The sequence below is a fragment of the Glycine soja genome, chromosome 6 (genome assembly GCF_004193775.1).
Source record: "Glycine soja cultivar W05 chromosome 6, ASM419377v2, whole genome shotgun sequence".
Lineage (NCBI taxonomy): Eukaryota > Viridiplantae > Streptophyta > Magnoliopsida > Fabales > Fabaceae > Glycine > Glycine soja.
The window spans coordinates 1,857,901-1,875,862 of NC_041007.1; the positions used below are offsets into that span (position 1 = coordinate 1,857,901).

At 30.0% G+C, this 17,962-nt stretch overlaps 2 protein-coding genes across 3 annotated transcripts; one reads left to right on the top strand and one right to left on the bottom strand.

The window, feature by feature from the left end:
- Nucleotides 1-6,163: 6,163 nt before the first annotated feature.
- Nucleotides 6,164-9,882, top strand: LOC114414595 (transcription factor E2FC-like). Of its 2 annotated transcripts, none has more exons than XM_028378903.1 (14): nt 6,164-6,274; nt 6,581-6,755; nt 6,865-6,915; nt 7,013-7,098; nt 7,254-7,342; nt 7,432-7,486; nt 8,331-8,383; nt 8,469-8,519; nt 8,600-8,648; nt 8,738-8,803; nt 8,888-8,964; nt 9,121-9,319; nt 9,397-9,454; nt 9,590-9,882. In XM_028378903.1, exons 2-14 carry the CDS (start codon nt 6,581-6,583, stop codon nt 9,598-9,600), a joined length of 1,020 nt encoding a protein of 339 aa, XP_028234704.1. In that variant the 5' UTR covers nt 6,164-6,274; the 3' UTR covers nt 9,601-9,882. The 2 variants fall into 2 exon arrangements, with proteins under 2 accessions (XP_028234704.1, XP_028234705.1); XM_028378904.1 differs by having other exon boundaries at nt 9,397-9,449.
- A 3,705-nt stretch (nt 9,883-13,587) lies between these two features.
- Nucleotides 13,588-16,532, bottom strand: LOC114414596 (putative HVA22-like protein g). Its single transcript, XM_028378905.1, has 7 exons — nt 16,443-16,532; nt 15,900-15,940; nt 15,685-15,783; nt 15,534-15,590; nt 15,370-15,433; nt 15,058-15,267; nt 13,588-14,163 (listed from the first exon to the last, which is right to left on the bottom strand). The coding sequence occupies exons 2-7, from the start codon at nt 15,929-15,931 to the stop codon at nt 13,795-13,797; spliced, it is 831 nt and encodes a 276-aa protein (XP_028234706.1). The 5' UTR covers nt 15,932-15,940; nt 16,443-16,532; the 3' UTR covers nt 13,588-13,794.
- Nucleotides 16,533-17,962: the final 1,430 nt, after the last annotated feature.

The window sequence follows — 17,962 nt, forward strand, 5'->3', positions numbered from 1 at the left end:
AAATCAAGCAAATAAAAATTGGACAAAATCTCTAATTTAAAAATCATGAGAAATTTTTTTGTCCTATATACAAAATATTAAAATGACACGTATATTTACATTTCCATCTCTTTAATAACAAAAAATAGTAACTAATCAACGTAATCGTTTTAAAAAGGAAACATTATTTTTTTAATTCTAATCTCTCTCTTTTTTTAATTCAAGTAAACACATTTAATTTAACATTAAATTATATTAAAATAATTAATATTATGTATTTTAGTAAATTTTATATTATTTTATTTGTGTTATCCGTTATTTGTCAAACGATATACAATTTAAAATAACTATCCTATTACTTACATATTTGTCTTGTATTATTTTTCTTAACTTGTCGAGTATCATATCTTTAACAAATTAAATGACCTTACAAGTACTTCTATATTGTCATAATTGATTTTTTAAATAAAATTTGAATTATTTAAATAAGATATTATAAAATATTTTTAAAATTTAAGACATTAAATAATTTTATATCTTTCATTTGATACTTAAATCCAGAAATCTAAGATGATATGTTAAGAAAATATATTATTACCATTCTTAGTAAACGTTTAGCTATCTATTTTTTTATTTCCAATTTTTTTATTCAAGTTATCAAATATATATATATATATATGTATTATGATTGAAAAAAAATTGTTCCATTATTAAGTTTATATGCAAATATGAACTTAATATTAATTATTGAAGAAGAGATAACAATAAGAAGAAAAAAAATTATTGACTTTGATATTGTGTCTTTTCTTTCCTCTAAATTTTTAAACTATACAAAATGAAAATGAAAAAAAAATATCTTTCTCTTTCCTTTAAGATTTCCCTTCAACCAATCATAATAATAATTGCTATACGTTTATGTTGAAGTAATTAATCCACTAATATATGATATTGTAAGAGCATATGATTACTTACCAATTGGCAGTAAATTAGAAGCTAAGAATATAATGATTGACATTCTTTTGGCAAGTTTTAAGGGAAACAATGGATATTTTCATTTGAAGTTAAAACCAGCAGGATTACACGAATAGTGGTCCAAACAAACTTGCTTAAATTCTCTCTGTAGAGGCAAATTAACCCGTGGGTTATAAAAGTTTAATTAAAGTAATGGCTTCCGTACAACCAGCATTTGGGGGAAGAAATTATTGAATGTTGAGGGATTATTTTTTTGTCTATGGTTTTGGTTAATCGCGTAATTAGTTGTTGAATTTTATTAACTTTTTTTTCCTACATTACAAAAATTGCTACGTATCACATGAAAATTAGCCAATTACTTTTTTGGCTTTGTGATTTGTTATATCTTCTCACAGCATCAAAGCATAAATTTGCGCACAGCATCAAATCAATATCACATAAAAACTAAGTAAGGATCATATGAATATAACAATCTCGGGGGTAGAGAATGTAAAACGTGGTGATGATAATGAATGAGAATCGTTCAGCATTCTGTCTGACGAATTTTATCATTAGGCTGAAGGTTTGGGGTAATCATGATTGATTCGTAAGACATTATCATTGTGTCTTGTACTTGTTTCGTCTAAAAATAACCCTAGGATAGAATGAGGTCATTTCTGCATTAAAAAAATACATTCAATTTTAACAAACTAGTTCGATCAATGATTAGATCCAAAAACAGAACAATTTTCCCCTTCAATTTTATATACATATTTTAAAAAATAAAATCAAAATATTAACAAAATCAAACATCGATAAATACTACTTAAACCAATAATTTATTAATAATTTTTACAATAAATCTTCTATAAACTCAAGATATACTATAACACTTAAACTTAAAATATTTTGTTTAAGAGATTCAAACCATATATTTAGACCTATTGATAATTTTTAGAAATATAAATCAAATTCTCTTGACAACATTTTTTTAAAGGTAGATTTACAGTATTTAATAGAAATTTAAGGAAAATGAAAACTAATTTTTGGAATAAAAAAATGAAATATAAATTAGGAGTGATAAATGAAAAAGGAAACAAAAAAGACACCAAGAAAAGGCTCAAGGATTATAAAAAAATGTTTATGAATCATATTTGTTAAAAATATCATGAATATGTTTGATATGTTTAAAATATTTTTGAAATTGAAGAGATGATTGTATTTTTATTACAAAAATACTCTCCATCCCTTCATGAAAATCATAGACTTTGTTTAATGTCATCACATCTCGACAAAGTACAAGAAATGTCCTTTTGAGAATATTTTGACTAAGTGTTGGAAAATGATATCTATTTTGATTCTATTTATACGATCTAATTATTTAATTTATTAGAATTAAAGAAAATGTTTAATTTAATTGAAAACAATAAATATGTTTCAAATTTATATTTTTTTTTTCAAAACTCTCGTTGTCATTAGTATTTATCTTTCTCTTCTTCTAATTGATTTTTTTTATTACAATCTCTATTTAACTAAGAATACTTTTTGTCTAAAAATAATTAATGCAAAAGACAGTGATTCAAAAAATCAATGCCATCTGTCGATCATTTCTCTGGACTGGTGGAACTACTATCTCTAGGAAATTCCCCATCTCTTGGAAGCAGGTTTGTACCCCAAAGAATCAAGGAGGTCTTAACTTGATTAATCTGGAAATCTGGAATGCAGTAACCATGATGAAGCTTCTTTGGAATGTGTGTAGTAAGAAGGACAGTCTGTGGATTAAGTGGATAAATTGTTATTATATGAAAAATGGCAACGTGATGTCAATGGGAATAAAAGATTCTTGCTCTTGGATTTTAAAAGGTATTCTGAAGCAGATACAAAAGATTCAATCTCTTACTAACTGGAGTACTTTGTTGCAAAAGGATAGATTTGTGTTGAAGATAATGTACAATGAATTGCAGGATGTTTCCAGTAGAGTTCCTTGGAGGAAATTATTTTTCTCCAACCTAGCTAGACCCTGTGCAAAGTTTGTTTTCTGGACTGTCTGTCATGACAGACTTGCCACTAAGGTTAGAATGATGAAATTTGGGTTACTTAGTGATACCAAATGTAACTTCTGTGATCATCTTGAAACAATTGACCACCTCCTGTTTGAATATGCTGAAATGAAGGATGTTTGGATTCAAATCTTGGAATGGCAAAAGATTAACCACCAGCCAAAGAAGTGGATTGAGGAGCTTAGCTGGGCAATGGCGCAGGGTAAAGGAAAGGGGCATAGAGCAACTTTACTCAAAACCGCATTAACCGAGACTGTGTATGAGCTTTGGAAATATAGGAATGAAGTGAGTTTTGGGGGTATAGTCAATAATACACACATAGGAAAAAAGATTATGGATAGTATAGTTTATAGAAGTTGGACTCATAAAAAGATGAGAGAATATATTGCTAGGCTTCTGATTTCTTAGTGTTTTGTGTTGTTGGACTGGATCCGCGCGATCGCCTTGTTCTCATTGTTTTTTGTTTTAATCAATTTGATTATTTCAAAAAAAAAATTAATGCAAAAAACATTATGGATTGAATATTATAAATAAAATTTTCAATCTACAAGGTTGAAACGATTATCTGAATTTCAATGTGCAAATTAAAAAATAACTTTAAACTCTAAAAAAACCGAAAATTCTAAACATTAATTTTGACTTAAAGTTTTATTTTTTTTCTTATGCTCTTCCAAACTCAAATATAAGAAAAAAAGACTGATTTATGTCAGTTAAAAAAGTTAGTTAACAAAATTTAATTTAACTAACCTGATTTAAAAAATAATATTTTTATTAAATTTTCCTTCATTAAAATTTAATATAAAAAATAAAATGAGTCGTACTTTAAAAAAAAATCAGTCATTGAAAATAAAATCTAAATTGAATAAATAGTAGTTTGAGAATGATATCACTGAATAAAATGAAACTAATTAAAATTTATTTATATTTTTTTCAACTAAACATTATTTTTTTTCGTCTTATATTTGAGTCCTAAAGAAATACATATACTTTCGAATATAAAAAACTCAGAATCATGTATTTTCTTGAAAAATTATTGTAAGTTGGTTTATCTTAATTTTATTAAAGGCCCATGGTTGACCCTAGTCCACAGGCACAGAGTATGTGGACTAACGCTTAAGGGTGTGCCGCTGAGGGGCCCTGACCTTCACTGACTTTTTTTTCTTCTAAATTTTAACTTCAATGTTCACCATTTTTTTATATATATTCTTTTCTTTTCTTCCCCTATACATTTTATACTTTTAGTCACCTTCTATGTTGTCTGCCTTATTATTATACTCTTGGCAAATAAGCCCACGATCACAATTAACTACGCAATTGCATCGCATGAAACTACAACTACCTATGCAAAATGGCCATTTTAAAGTAAATATGAGTTTTTTTAAGAATTATAGATTAAAATAATTACTAAGCATATAATAATAGCCTGCAAAAGTATACTATCAATCAATCAAAAAATATATTTAATATATATTAAGATATATACTATAAAATCAACAGCAATCTTAATTTTTTAAAGGAAATCTTATTTAAATATTACATTTTATCAAAATGTAATTATTATAAAATCAATTTTTTATCGCCTTACTTTTATAAAATCAATAGTATATTTTAAAAAGAAATCTTATATGAAGATTATATTTTATTAATTTTAACTATTATGTAATCATTTTTATCTCATGATTTTTCTTTTTCTCTAAACGATAAAAATCATTTTTATTAAATATTATATTTTTATCAAATTTTAGTTATTATATAATTATTATTTATTTCATGAGTTTAAAATTCTAAAATCAACATTAATTTAATATTTCTTTTAACAGGAATCTTATCTAAATGTCATAGTTTATTAATTCTAGTTATTATATGATAATTTTTTTATTTTTCTCAAGCTTTATTAACTTAAATTGTTAAACTTTATTTTTCTTGCAGTAAAATAATTTTTGCTTCTCAAAGTTTTATTAGACTGATAATTTTTTTTTTTATGGTTTCAAAATTCTAGAAGAGCACATTAGCATGAGACACTATAGTCATGAGTCACAACATCAACAAAAGATAAAGGTTGAAAGACATCATATCACATAAAAGAAAAGTATTTCTAATTTTCCATTTTTCATATCTGACATTTAGTATTTTACATTTATATATATTATAAATATAAGCGACTAATTATAAATATAAAATTTATTAATGTACACGCATTTGTTTTTTTAGTATAAACATTAGCAAACTATAACTACATATTATCTTTAACGGTGTAAATTACAATAAGAGATTCTCTTAAAATACATAAGTAACGTAGCTTACTAATACACTTATATTAAAAAAAGTATAATTATGTTAATAATATATATGTACACATTATGTAAAATATAAATTTTTATATATTGATTGTTTTTTTTTTCTTGTAGTTGAATTTGGTTGATGTTATTCTAAAATAATTTAGTTTGTTATTAAATATGAAATATTCATCTCCTTTGGATTCATGTTCTTGAATAAAATTAATTATTACTTTTTGATGATGATTATTTCGCATCAATATTATCATTAAAAAATACCAAAATAATTAATTTAAATATTGATGTAATTGACATTTCAAAACATCGATTAATTTATGAATATTTTGTATACAAAATAATAATATATTTGTCAAATAAATATTATTTTTTATGATTAACATTCTTGTCATCCAAGTATGAGTCTACCTTTGAGGCTCAGCCTAATTGATCACTACAGTTAAATCAATTGAAATCTTTGATATAAAAGTTCGAAAGAAAATGCAAAGTTATAAGAGGTTTGGATTGTAAATATCCACCATAGGTTTTAATCGATGTTTTGGTGTTGTTTGTTAACTTGTTTGGTTTGATATTTCTTCTTTATCAGAATTTGTTATTTCTTATTGTTTTTTCCCCATCATTTTCTCTCAGATGCGATATTCATTTTCTTACGTCGGTTGTCAAGCAAAAATGCATAATTTGATACTGATGCATTGTAAGTCTGGTTAACAATTTATAATTTCTGAAGAAATGGTTTACGTGAGAGAAGCCCAAAAAGGAGCCCAGAAAGTGAGGCCCAAAAGGAAAAGAAAAGGGCGGGGTGGCGTGTGCATTCGAACTGAACTGACCGCTTTTTTTGCGTTGGTGTTGGCGGCCACACCGTATCAAACTTTCACTTTCACTTCTCTTTTCTCTTTCCTATTGCTATATATAACAGTCTTACTGTTTCACACACAAACCCTCTCTCTCGTATCTTCCATCTCACTTCAAATTCATTCTCCCTTTCCTAATGTGAGTTCTCTCTTTTCTTCTTTTCTTATTTCATCCGATCATGTCCCCCATTCCACTTATCAAATCTCATCTTATCGTATCATCTTCACACTCTGCTCCGTTTCGTATTGATTTTTCTTCACCACATCTTCTCCAATTATCTATTATTTTATTGTATCAAAATTTAATTTAATTACACGCGCCGAGTTCTATTTTTAGAATTTTATTCTGGCTCTAGCATTAGCATTCCTAGGTTAAATATCAAGCAAATCTCGGTTCTTGCTATTAAGGCACTTCCTAATGCTTTGCACTCAACTATCCCTGCAGATGAGTCAAAGATATGACAACAATGTTTTCAAATCTCACATAAATAATATCCAACTTGCTCCTGGTATCACCGAAACACTTCATCTTCCTCCCCCACTTCAAACCGAGCCTACCATAAGAGGAAAGCAAAATGGTAAATCAAAAGGTCCAAGAAATGCAAAATCTGCGAATGCCGGTAACAGTCTTTTAGACTATGATGATTCTGTCAAACTCTTCATTATCAATATCTCTCGTTATTTATTTATTTTTGCTTGAATTTATGCTGGGTGGATTTTCCCTATCAGATTCCCCTAATTCGACTGCAGTTAACAATTGTCGCTATGACAGTTCCTTAGGTATGTGTATGACCACACTTGAGTTTTCCTCCATGATGCCTTTTTAAGCAAGTTCCTTCGTTAATGTGACTCTCTTTATAATGCACTACTTGGGCAGGACTGTTAACCAAGAAATTTGTGAGCTTAATCCAGGATGCTAAGGATGGAACGCTGGATCTAAATAGAACCGCCGAGATCTTGGAGGTAAAGAATATGTCTTTCATGGTTTTCTTGACTCATGGCTCCTTTTGAGCTGTTCCTCTAGTCCTATTAATTTCAATTTTCTTACACGTGCTATTAGTATAGTGTACTTCTGTTTTACTTTTGGTTTATAACATGTCTAAAATTAATTTTGGCAGGTTCAGAAAAGGAGAATTTATGACATTACAAATGTTCTTGAAGGGGTAGGATTGATAGAGAAAACATCAAAGAATCATATACAGTGGAAGTAAATATCTATTCTTTTGTTTGTTACTTTGTGGCTTTTCATCATCATATATTTGATATGATGATACACGCTGTGTGCCTTACGAGCAGGGGATGTGATGGACTTGGGCCTCAAGAACTGGAAGACCAAGTTAATAGTCTAAAGGTTTTGATCTTGTTTACTTGTCAGTTGGTGCAGATGTATTACATAATTCATGCTTTTAGACTGCTTTACATGGTTGCTTTGAATTGTAAGCATCACTTAGTTTTTTACATATGACATATATGTGAAAAATGAAAACATACTTTGCTTCTTTTGAAACCATGGGTTATAGGAATCTTGGACTTCTTCTTGGGCACATTCCTACTCATCCGATTAGACATTGCTCCAAGGAATCTTTGGTTTCAATATTTATGTATGGTCATACCCATGTATAAATTATTTGTAGGTAATTGTACACTTAAGGCTGCTTAGGATGAAGAAATTGATCGAAATAAAATTCAAGTTGCTGGCAGTAAAGTGCAACTTGAACTACTCAAGGCATTGTTCTAGAAGCCAAAAGAAAAATTCTGGGCACATAGGCATCTAAAAGGATCACTTGTTTGCGTGGATATCTGTGTTTTGTAGAAACTTAAGCTTGACATGTTTTCGAATAGCTCAAGTGTATCTTACATAATATATGTTATGATGCCTTTTAATTTAGCTTCTTGGACGAGGCAAAATCTAAATGTGACATGATTCCATGACTTATGGTACTATTTAAATATAGACCAGGTATAAACTGTATATTATGGAAGGAATCAAGGAATATAGGTCTCGCCACTTCTGCCTTGTATTTTATATACTTATGCAGATATTATAGCAAGCTTCTTTCGTGAGCTTTTGACTGATGTAACTGATTATCATTTTTAGTTTAAAATGCTTGTTGGTCGTAGGATTTTAGCTCCATCTTTGTATACTGCAGTATGCTAGTGATTTGGTCCAAATCTGACAGTTTGGTTCTATACAGGCAGAAGTTGATAGTCTATATGCCGAGGAATCCGAACTTGATGATTGTATAAGGTTTGCTACTAATATCGTGTGTGAAAAGTTTCATGATGGTTGACCTATCAGTTTTTTTAAAACAATTATCATTTTAATTTTTCAGGAAAAAGCAGGAGCTTCTAAGAAACCTGGAGGAAAGCGAAAGCTCTCAAAAGTATGAACTTCTGACAACTTGTCTTATAAGTTGCAATTTCTTGGTTTCTTTTCCTGATAGTAAGCTTGCTTGATCATTAGGTACCTTTTTTTAACCAAGGAAGATATTCTTAGCCTTCCCTGCTTCCAGGTGATTTTTTGTGTAAATATTTAAAATTTTATAAGGCTATAGTCTGTTTATCAATTATGACTTCTTACCTTTATCTACTATTTTCACAGAATCAAGAAATTATTGCAATCAAGGCTCCAAAAGCTAGTTGCATCGAGGTCCCTGATCCTGATGAGGTGGGATCTACCTTCTGCTAATATGAATGTTGCAACTTGTTTGGTATAACAAGCTTTTAATCGATTTCTCACTCAAATAAGCAGGAATTAGGTTTTCGGCAAAGGCAGTACAAAATGATTGTTCGAAGTGCCATTGGACCAATAAATTTGTATCTCTTGAGGTACTTATTTGCTGTAACATTGAAGCCAAAAGTTTTCTTATTACTATGTTATCTGTGTTTGCTTTTGTTAAAATCTTTGCTCTTTGTTGACTTAAGGTCATTTTTTTCCTTCTTTCTCTTGGGTCTTCAATAACTGATAATTTTTAATCTTTGAAGCAAGGACGACAGCAAGTTTGAGGATGATAGTGCCAAACGGATGAAATTAATGGATCCATCATGGAATAGTGATCCCATCAGAAAGAGGGGTGTGGGATTATTAGAAAGCCAACATGATGAAAAAAATCCTTCTGAGCATTTCAGTTTGCAGGGTTCACAAGCATTTGGAATTCAAGAAATTACTCCCACGGATTTTGAAGTATGTATTACTTGAAGCTCTAAATGATAAAACCATAAACTGGGAAGACAATGTTTAGTCATTGTGTTTATTTGCAGATGGAAGATGACTATTGGTTTCAATCAGATCCTGGAGTGAGCCAAACAGAATTGTGGGGTAGCAATATCTTCTAACCAATCTTTATTATATGAATTTGATTCTTGGATTTCACCACTACACAAGAATACAAGGTGACCAATTTAAAGCTCATAATAATGAATGATCTTTTTTGTCTCTTTCTTTTCTGTTCAGGAAATGAGTAGTTGGTTCAGATAGATGTGCTTCAAGACGATTAATCCAATAAGAAGTGTGGGATTTGCTTGAACACAAGCTTCACTAACAGATACGATTAATAAGAGATAGACTTTTAATTGTTCCAGACGGCACACAGGGTACATTTCAAACTGTAAATTTTAGCTCTTTTTTTTGGCTCTTTTCTATCAGCAGTTGCCTTAACTAGGATAATTGTGTCCTAGTTCTACAATGTAACTTATGAATGAATAAGATTGAGATATAACTTCTAAAATAGAATTGTTTCAAACCTATTATAGCTTTACATGGACAAAGCCATAAATCCTCTCCCAATAAAGTTTCAAACTATCTAGGATAATTGCACTTTTTTTCCCACAACACTTAAATTTTTTTCCTTTATTTTCATATTCATATTGCAATTTTTTCATTGCAAGTATTTGTTTAGTTGCTTACATCCTATCGATCCTTTTGACGTGATCTTGGAAAAGTTCTAATCGAAAACCATTATATGTCCTGTCCACAATACAAATCCATTTGTGTTTCTTCACAGCGATACTACTATTTTATGAATTGCATACTAATTTGCACCTACAAACGAAACACCAATTGATTTAACCGCGTAGTAATAAATGTAACAAAAAAAATGGTACTAGTGGTACAATAAATATGAAATAGGCCATGGATTGTACAACTTAACTAAAGCACTTTCAATTGATTTAACCGCGTGGTAATAAATGTAACAAAAAAAATGGTACTAGTGGTACAATAAATATGAAATAGGCCATGGATTGTACAACTTAACTAAAGCACTTTCATAATGTTGACCCTTTTGTATGAAGTGGTCCAACGTGAACAATAAATCTTAAACTTCAAAAAATCATATAGATTTTAATTGTTTTTTTCTAAAGAAAAAACTTTTTAAATGAACATATCAAAAAAGTAAAAATTTGCTTAATTTATTATTTTTTTTATAAAACAAACTGATTCATTAAACAATTCCAATTAAATATAAAAAATTTATAATACTCATGCGTTTTATTCAATCAATTTAAAATTAAAATTCCTTGTTACTGATAATTATTTTGTGGCCATTACCAGAGAAAGAATTTGATATTCATAGCAGTAATAATAGCATGCATCATTAATTTAACACAATTATTAAACTGAGATAAGTAAACTCTTACCTATAAGCTTCACCTTAACTAATTATTGTAATATGAAAGTTTTTTTTTTTTGTCATTGATATACGAAATAGGTGAATCACTCAATAATGTCTGATACACGCACCAACACAAAAGACCCAATATACTCACACCCTAACAAAAGGATTATATACATTTAAGGCTTAATTATCATTTGATGTCTAAATTATTTTAAATGGTTTAATTTGTTGTCAAATTTTTAAAAGATTCAATTTGATCTCCAAATTTTTAATAATGAATTAATTTGGTATCCAAATTTTTAAAAAAATTTAATTTGACTCAAATTTTTAAGAACTTGAGAACCAACTTAAACTATTTAAAATAATTTAAGAACCAGATAATTAATTTAGGCACAAGCATCACATGAAGTCTTAAGTACATACACACCAAAAAAAGGATCACATATACATTAATATAAATAAATTTAAAAGGTATTAAACGTCCTTACTAGAGCATTCATCATTTGAAAGAGCCATTCTAGACACTCATTGGGACACGCAAAAAAAAATGATATTTCTTTTGTTCATTCTTGATTAGAAATTCATATCACTGAGTGCAATATGGATGGATCACATGCAACCTAGTCAATGTATCCCACCCATCTCTTTCAATATACACATAAGGTTTATTTTGTGCAGATATTGGTCAGTTTCTTTTGATAAATTTTATTACGCTTCTCAATAGTTACAACTTGTTCAACTATTACCATTAGACACTATTTTCACTTGACATTTTCTTCTCTTAAGCCTTTACTAAGTCAATCATAGGCACCTTTCCCTTTGTTTGCCAGAGACCAAATGTCCCAGTAAAGTGGTATGATTGTTCATAGTTGGGGAAGAACGAGATGAAATAAAGGGGAGTGAAAATTGTCCTAGTGAAGACACTAATATGTTTTCAAATAAGTTATTTTAAGTCAATGCTATTTTTCTCCTTCTCTTTTTCCCATATTGGAGTCTTTACTTAACAATTACAACTTGTTTTTCTACCGCTCCTACCGCTCAATCAACACCAAAATGTTCGGTTAATGCATGTCAAGTTAGCAACAAGAGATTTATTTCATTATCAATTACACCATGAGTTCGTAAGATTTACTTTACAATAAACAAGTTATTGGACACAAATTGTGACATAAAAATTGTAACTCACCCTTATGAAATCTTTTCACGCTTCATCCTCAATCTCAAACCCCCTTATTACTCATAGGAGTAAAAATAATTTTACAAATTAATTTGACCTGTTTAAAGATTCAAGACTCAAACCTATCCTAAATGTTTTTTTAGGTTTGACATGACCTCGAAAACTTAGCTTATTATGTCTAATTTATATCAAAACTTTTAGATAATCCTGACTTATCCCTAGATAAGTTAATTGACTAACAAGTGAATAAAAAATATAAATTATAAAAATTAAAAAATCATTACCACTGTAGACATGAAGCAAGGGTGAAAATAAGTAGGCTATTTTTTGTATATAAAAATCAAGCCTTACTTGGCTATAGACATGGCAATGGGGCGGGTCGGGTACGGATATTGTCTCCCCAATCCTTTACCCCGACTTCTCAACATATCCCCATACCCGATACCCGACGGGTTTGAGTTTATTGTCCCATCCCCGTACCCGTCGGGTACCCGTTGGGTATCGGGTATCCCCAACCCCGTTCCACACACCATTTAGAAAAATATTTTTTTTTGTAAAAAAATATTAAAAATTTGATTTTAGAAAAAAATAAATTGATTGTTAAACATTTATTTTTAACTACTTATATATCAATAAATTTATTATAACGCGTGTGTCTACATAAATAGTTAAGAAAATAATATTAAATTATGTAAAAATTTTAAAATAAAATTAACTAGTAATAAAAATTATATGCATTTTGATTAAATTATGCAAAAATTCTAAAGATTTTAAGTGGCGGGGCGGGTTTGGGTTCGGGGTCGGGACGGGTCTAGTAATCTCATACCCGTACTCATACCCGACTTTTGATTATCGGGGAAAATCCGAACCCGTACCCATATCCGGTCAATTCGGGTATTACCCGTCAAAGTCGAGACGGATTCGGGCGGGTACCCACGGGTACGAGTTTTCTTGCCATGTCTACTTGGCTATATGACGTTAAAGTATAAACTAATGTTTATAATAATTTATTTAAAAGTATATCTTGTAATAAAACATAAATTTATCTTTAAATAAATTTATAGGCTTAATTCTTTTCTTTTTTTCTTTTTTTGCTTCTGGGGAAAAACTAAAAGAAGCTACATGGGGCTATCCTTCCGAAGAAGGTCAGCAAGAGAGGTCAAAATACAAAGGGGGACCCAGGTGAACCCGTAACACCGCCAAAGAATGGGCCACTGAATTGGATTCTCTACCAATAAATTGGATTCACAAGAGGAAGGTTATCATATTCACAGATGATATTCCTTAAGCCCAAGACCCATGACTGCAGGCCTTGACGGAAACCCATAATCTCAGTTCCATCATACGCATAGAAACCTGCCAGCCAATTACCAACACTATCTCTGATGACACCCCCTGATCCTATATCAGCCGGGATCATGAGAATCGTTCTCCTAAGGGGCTGGAAAAGGTCAGTTCTGAACCAGGAGATGTTGGAAATAACATAATGAATATGCCATTTCTCCTCCTGAAAGATTCTGTTGCTCCCCTATCAACATGTTTAATATTTAAAAAGATAAGTATATATTTTTGCTACATTATGAAAAATTAATACAATAATATTTTTTTTAATATTTATAAATAGAATATTAAAATAAAAATGCAAATAAATGTATTAAATATCTTAGAAGCATAAAATAAGCATTTCATACATTTTCATTTAATAAGGGGATTGATAAGGTGTTGTAAAAAAAACAATTATTCATATGAAAAAAAAAAAATAAATGGAATGAAACATAGGCAAAAATATACACAATTTTACTATTCCACACCCACTATTGTCCACCTACCCATGTTTTCCAGGCTAAAACTTGAAAACATTGATGTCTAACGGATTCCAGCTGATCGATTTTTTCTTAGTCTACCTCGCGTAACTCTAATGCTTTCTTCCATTATTGTATCTTCCAAGGGAGGATTCTCATTTTCATTTGCAGAAGAGGATGAAGGTGGTGCTGCTTCAATCTGCATTGGCTCATCCTCTGCAGGTATAGGATTAGACTTCTGGCTACTTAAACCTGCAACAGTGTAGGGTGCTTTAGGCACCTGTGAAGAACCCAACTTCTCTGCTACTTCCTTCTGGTGCTGACTGGATGAGCTAGAAGTAGGAGAAGATGGATTCTCAGCTTGTGGTTCTGTTGCAGCTGCTGGTTGGCTATTACTAGATGCGGGTTGACGCACCCTCACAGCTGGTTGTTGCTGTGAATTAAAGAGAATGTTTTTTTTATGTCTGAGTAAGTCAGCAAGGAAATGGGATAAAGACAAAGAAAATGAAATTTGATGCAGCAAAGATCCACAAAACAACTTATTTTGGGAAAATAAGAATAAACCATCAATTAATCTGTGAAATATTACCATCTCTCATATGTAGTCCCTAAAGTAATAAAACTATATATTTAATCTCTCAAGTATTGAATATCTATCAGTTTAGACCTTAAATTGATGTATTTTACTAGCAGCGATTTGGGGATCAATTAGATGGATTTCAATACTTGAAGGACTATTTATTATGATTTCTAATACTTGAGAGATTACTTAGATAATATTCTTACTTTAGTGACCATTTAGGAGAGAGAATAATACTTTGAGGATGAAATTGAGAGTTTATTTGAAAAACAATCCCTACAACATGGAATGCAATAGCAGCAACACCATTGGAAATAAATATTTGATATCTAGATTTTCCCCACCTCTTTAAAAAAAAGTCATTCTAGGCATAAGTTTCTTTACATGTGCAAAATAAATCTCCTTCCTAGATTAATCATTTAACTATCATTCGTTGAATTCTGAGCTGACATGCACGCCTATAATTATTAACACATGTTGAATATGTATATAAACAAAAGAATGAATGGTATGCAGCACAAACCAAGCACATGATTTGAAAAGCTTATTTCTGTTTTTTTTTTTTCCAGATATTCTCTTAAGTTGACAAAAATACAAAAACAATTGTTTCTCCAAATGCTAAATCATGAACACACCAAGTCTGATAAACATAGGAAAGCTGAAAGTTTTTCTGCATAGGAATTCCAGTATAGTTAAGCCACACCTCAAATGTAATAGTAGAGAAACAAAGACAAGCTCAATGACTACCTGAGCAGGGCGTGGTGAAGGTGTTGATTGTGCAGCAACGTACTGCAAAATTTCAAATATTCTAGTCTGGCCATAACTAGCAGCTTTTTGCCAATACAAAACTGCAATATCTCCTGCTCTTGTCCTTAGTTCCAACAAGTTGCGATCAATTTCTGTCTCATGTTTTGCAACATATGGTCTAAAGAAGGAATCATACACATATGTTGTTCCCTAACACAGGTAATGATATTAAATTCAACCATCAAGCTGAAGAGAAGCAGATACTAAAGCAATATCAGATATTAGATTCTACCACAGAAATGGATTTCATACCTTTGTTTTTGGGTACCACAAGTATATGACAAATGCCAACTTAGCTTCACTATACATTGGGACCCTTCAAGAAGAATAAGTTGCTTATTTTAATAAGAAAAAAAGCACAATAAACTTTTTTCCTTTTAATTACAGAAAATCCATTCCAAGATAGTATCTATTACCATGATATGAAAGCATCAGCAATCCGCTCACATACTGACAAAACAGCTACCAAAATCCTGCAACACAAAGGGGTACAAAAAGAAGTTTTTACCAACAGTTATGCAGAAGTGTAAGTTTTATATAGATGATGGATGTGCAATTGCAAACTACCAGTACTGGCACCAAAAGCGAAGTTGTTCAATTTCTGGCCTATTCTTTTCAACTGCTTTATAGCATTCATAGGCTGGGAAGGCATAACCAAAAACCATCCTGCCATGCCAACAAATAGATGAAAATATAAATAAATTCCGTGGATCTTGAAAATTACAGCAAAACCCCATCATCATACAAAAAATGATCAGAGAATTAGTATAGCATATACATACACAAGTGCCCTGGTAATAAAAGATCCTATCATTGCGTATCCCTGCCATTGGGAAAAAAAGAAAGAAGAGATAATCAGTTAAACCAAACAAGATAACGTCCAACTTCCAAGAAACTGAAACTGAAGAAGAGTCATGGGTCTCAAAATACACCAATCATAACTTAAGCATGCTTTAATATTAGAGATCACGCAGAAATTTTGATTAAAAGAGGATTATGCAGAAAATTAGGGTGGAGACCAATTTAAGGCATATTCACACAACGTTATGCTACTTACGAGGAAACATCACCTTGTGCAGCGCAAATTGAAACCGAAACCATATGAGGTATACAATAAATAGGTTATATAGTAATTTAAATTTAAATAGCAAAGACGTTGAAGTTGAGAGGAGTTGTCTCTAAACAGCACACAACTCGAATTAGGGCGAAGTAATAGAACGATCAGTTTGGAACATCAAAGTCAATAACCCAACGATACAGTGAAGGTTGTTCAGTTTTTAATTGACGCATCGCAAAATGAAAGGAAGTGAGAGAAGTGAAAATACCTGTCTCTGTGTAGTGTAAGTAAGAGAAATGAAAAATGAAATTTGTTCAGAGGCAGAGAGAAAGGAATTGGAGCCGTTTAATTTGTAATTCTATGTTCGTTGCTTCCATTTCTGTTTTGCTGGATACGCTTATCTACTCTACACTCTAGGGCTTTCATATTCACACCTTCTTTTCTGCTCTTTTCACCCCTCATTCATTGTTTTATTATTTTACATTCCCAAATTACTCCTTCCTAGTGGAAACATATTTTCGTCGACCAAAATACATACATTAGAAATGTATTTTTGTTAAAAGGGTGTAAACTCAATGCACAACAAAAAGCATATTTCCTTTGTGTATTTTGCTCTACTAAAATGTGTTTTGTTGTATATCGCTGTTAACAATGTAAAAAGGTATTTTTGTAATGTATTTTACTCCAAAAAAACGTGTTTTTGTTATGTTAAATTTTTCTAAATACTTTATAATTAATATATTTTTAAAGTAATGAAATTAATGATAGCATAAATTAGTATTTTTTAATTAAATTCATTAAATACAATTATTCTTTTTAATAATAATCAGAGTAAGTATGATATAAAATTATGTATGAGTTTAGATAAATAACGAAAACACGATTACTTTGAAAATAAAATAAAATAAAAAAATCTTAGTTGTAAGAAAATAGAGTAAGGATAAGAGTGTCATTTTGTATTTCTTCTTTAAAGAAAAAGTTAGAGATAGGAAAAGTAGCTTATCACTCTTTGGAATGAGGATAGCAACCCTACACTCTAAGGGTGTGTTTGATTTATATTTTCATTTTTTATTTTTATTTTTTGAAAACTGATTTCATTTTTAAAATATTGGAATTCTGAAAACATGTTTGGTTTGACTTTTTGTTTTTTGTTTCCAAGAAATAAAAATACTAAAAATTTATGATATATTGATTTTTTGTCTTTTTGTATTTTTAGATTTGTTTAAATTTCATTATTTGACATTGCATTTTCATTTTACCTAAAATGAGATTTTTGTTTCCAACTGGAAACACTGGAAACGATATTTTATTGTTTTGTTTTTATTTACTGTGTTGTTTTTTGTTTCCATTTTCACTCAAGATGTTTTAAAAAATTTAACCAACCACATTTTCATCACCATCTTTTATTTTCAGTAAAAACCCAACACCCCTAGTTTAACCCAATCATATCCAACCATGGACTTGGGTTTTGTGTATGTACAAAAATAGTGTTTTAGTTAGTGCATAGTAAAGCATGAATATTTATTATTTTATATTAAAAATTTATAATAAATGATTTTTTTCATATTTATAATGAAAATTTTAGTTATAATATAAATTTATTTTTAAATTGAAATGAATAAATGTTTTTTAAAAATAAAAGAAAAATAGTATTAGATAAGTAAAAAATGTTTTTTTTTGTCAGTTACAGGAACAGTGAAATGCACCTTCCAATTATCGAGGGAAGAAAGAATTTTTTTCAGAGGGAAGAAAGAAAGATGAGAATGTTTAATAATAATAATAATAAAT

Excerpts from the sequence above, each read along its gene's own strand:
- LOC114414595 (XM_028378903.1), top strand. The coding sequence starts at position 6,581 with ATGAGTCAAAGATATGACAACAATGTTTTCAAATCTCACATAAATAAT. Across the intron at positions 7,487-8,330 it reads ACCAAGTTAATAGTCTAAAG|GCAGAAGTTGATAGTCTATA; the intron begins GTTTTGATCTTG and ends GGTTCTATACAG. Across the intron at positions 8,384-8,468 it reads GAACTTGATGATTGTATAAG|GAAAAAGCAGGAGCTTCTAA; the intron begins GTTTGCTACTAA and ends TTAATTTTTCAG.
- LOC114414596 (XM_028378905.1), bottom strand. The coding sequence starts at position 15,931 with ATGATAGGATCTTTTATTACCAGGGCACTTGT. Across the intron at positions 15,784-15,899 it reads TTTATTACCAGGGCACTTGT|GATGGTTTTTGGTTATGCCT; the intron begins GTATGTATATGC and ends TTGGCATGGCAG. Across the intron at positions 15,268-15,369 it reads TGTGGTACCCAAAAACAAAG|GGAACAACATATGTGTATGA; the intron begins GTATGAAATCCA and ends TACCTGTGTTAG.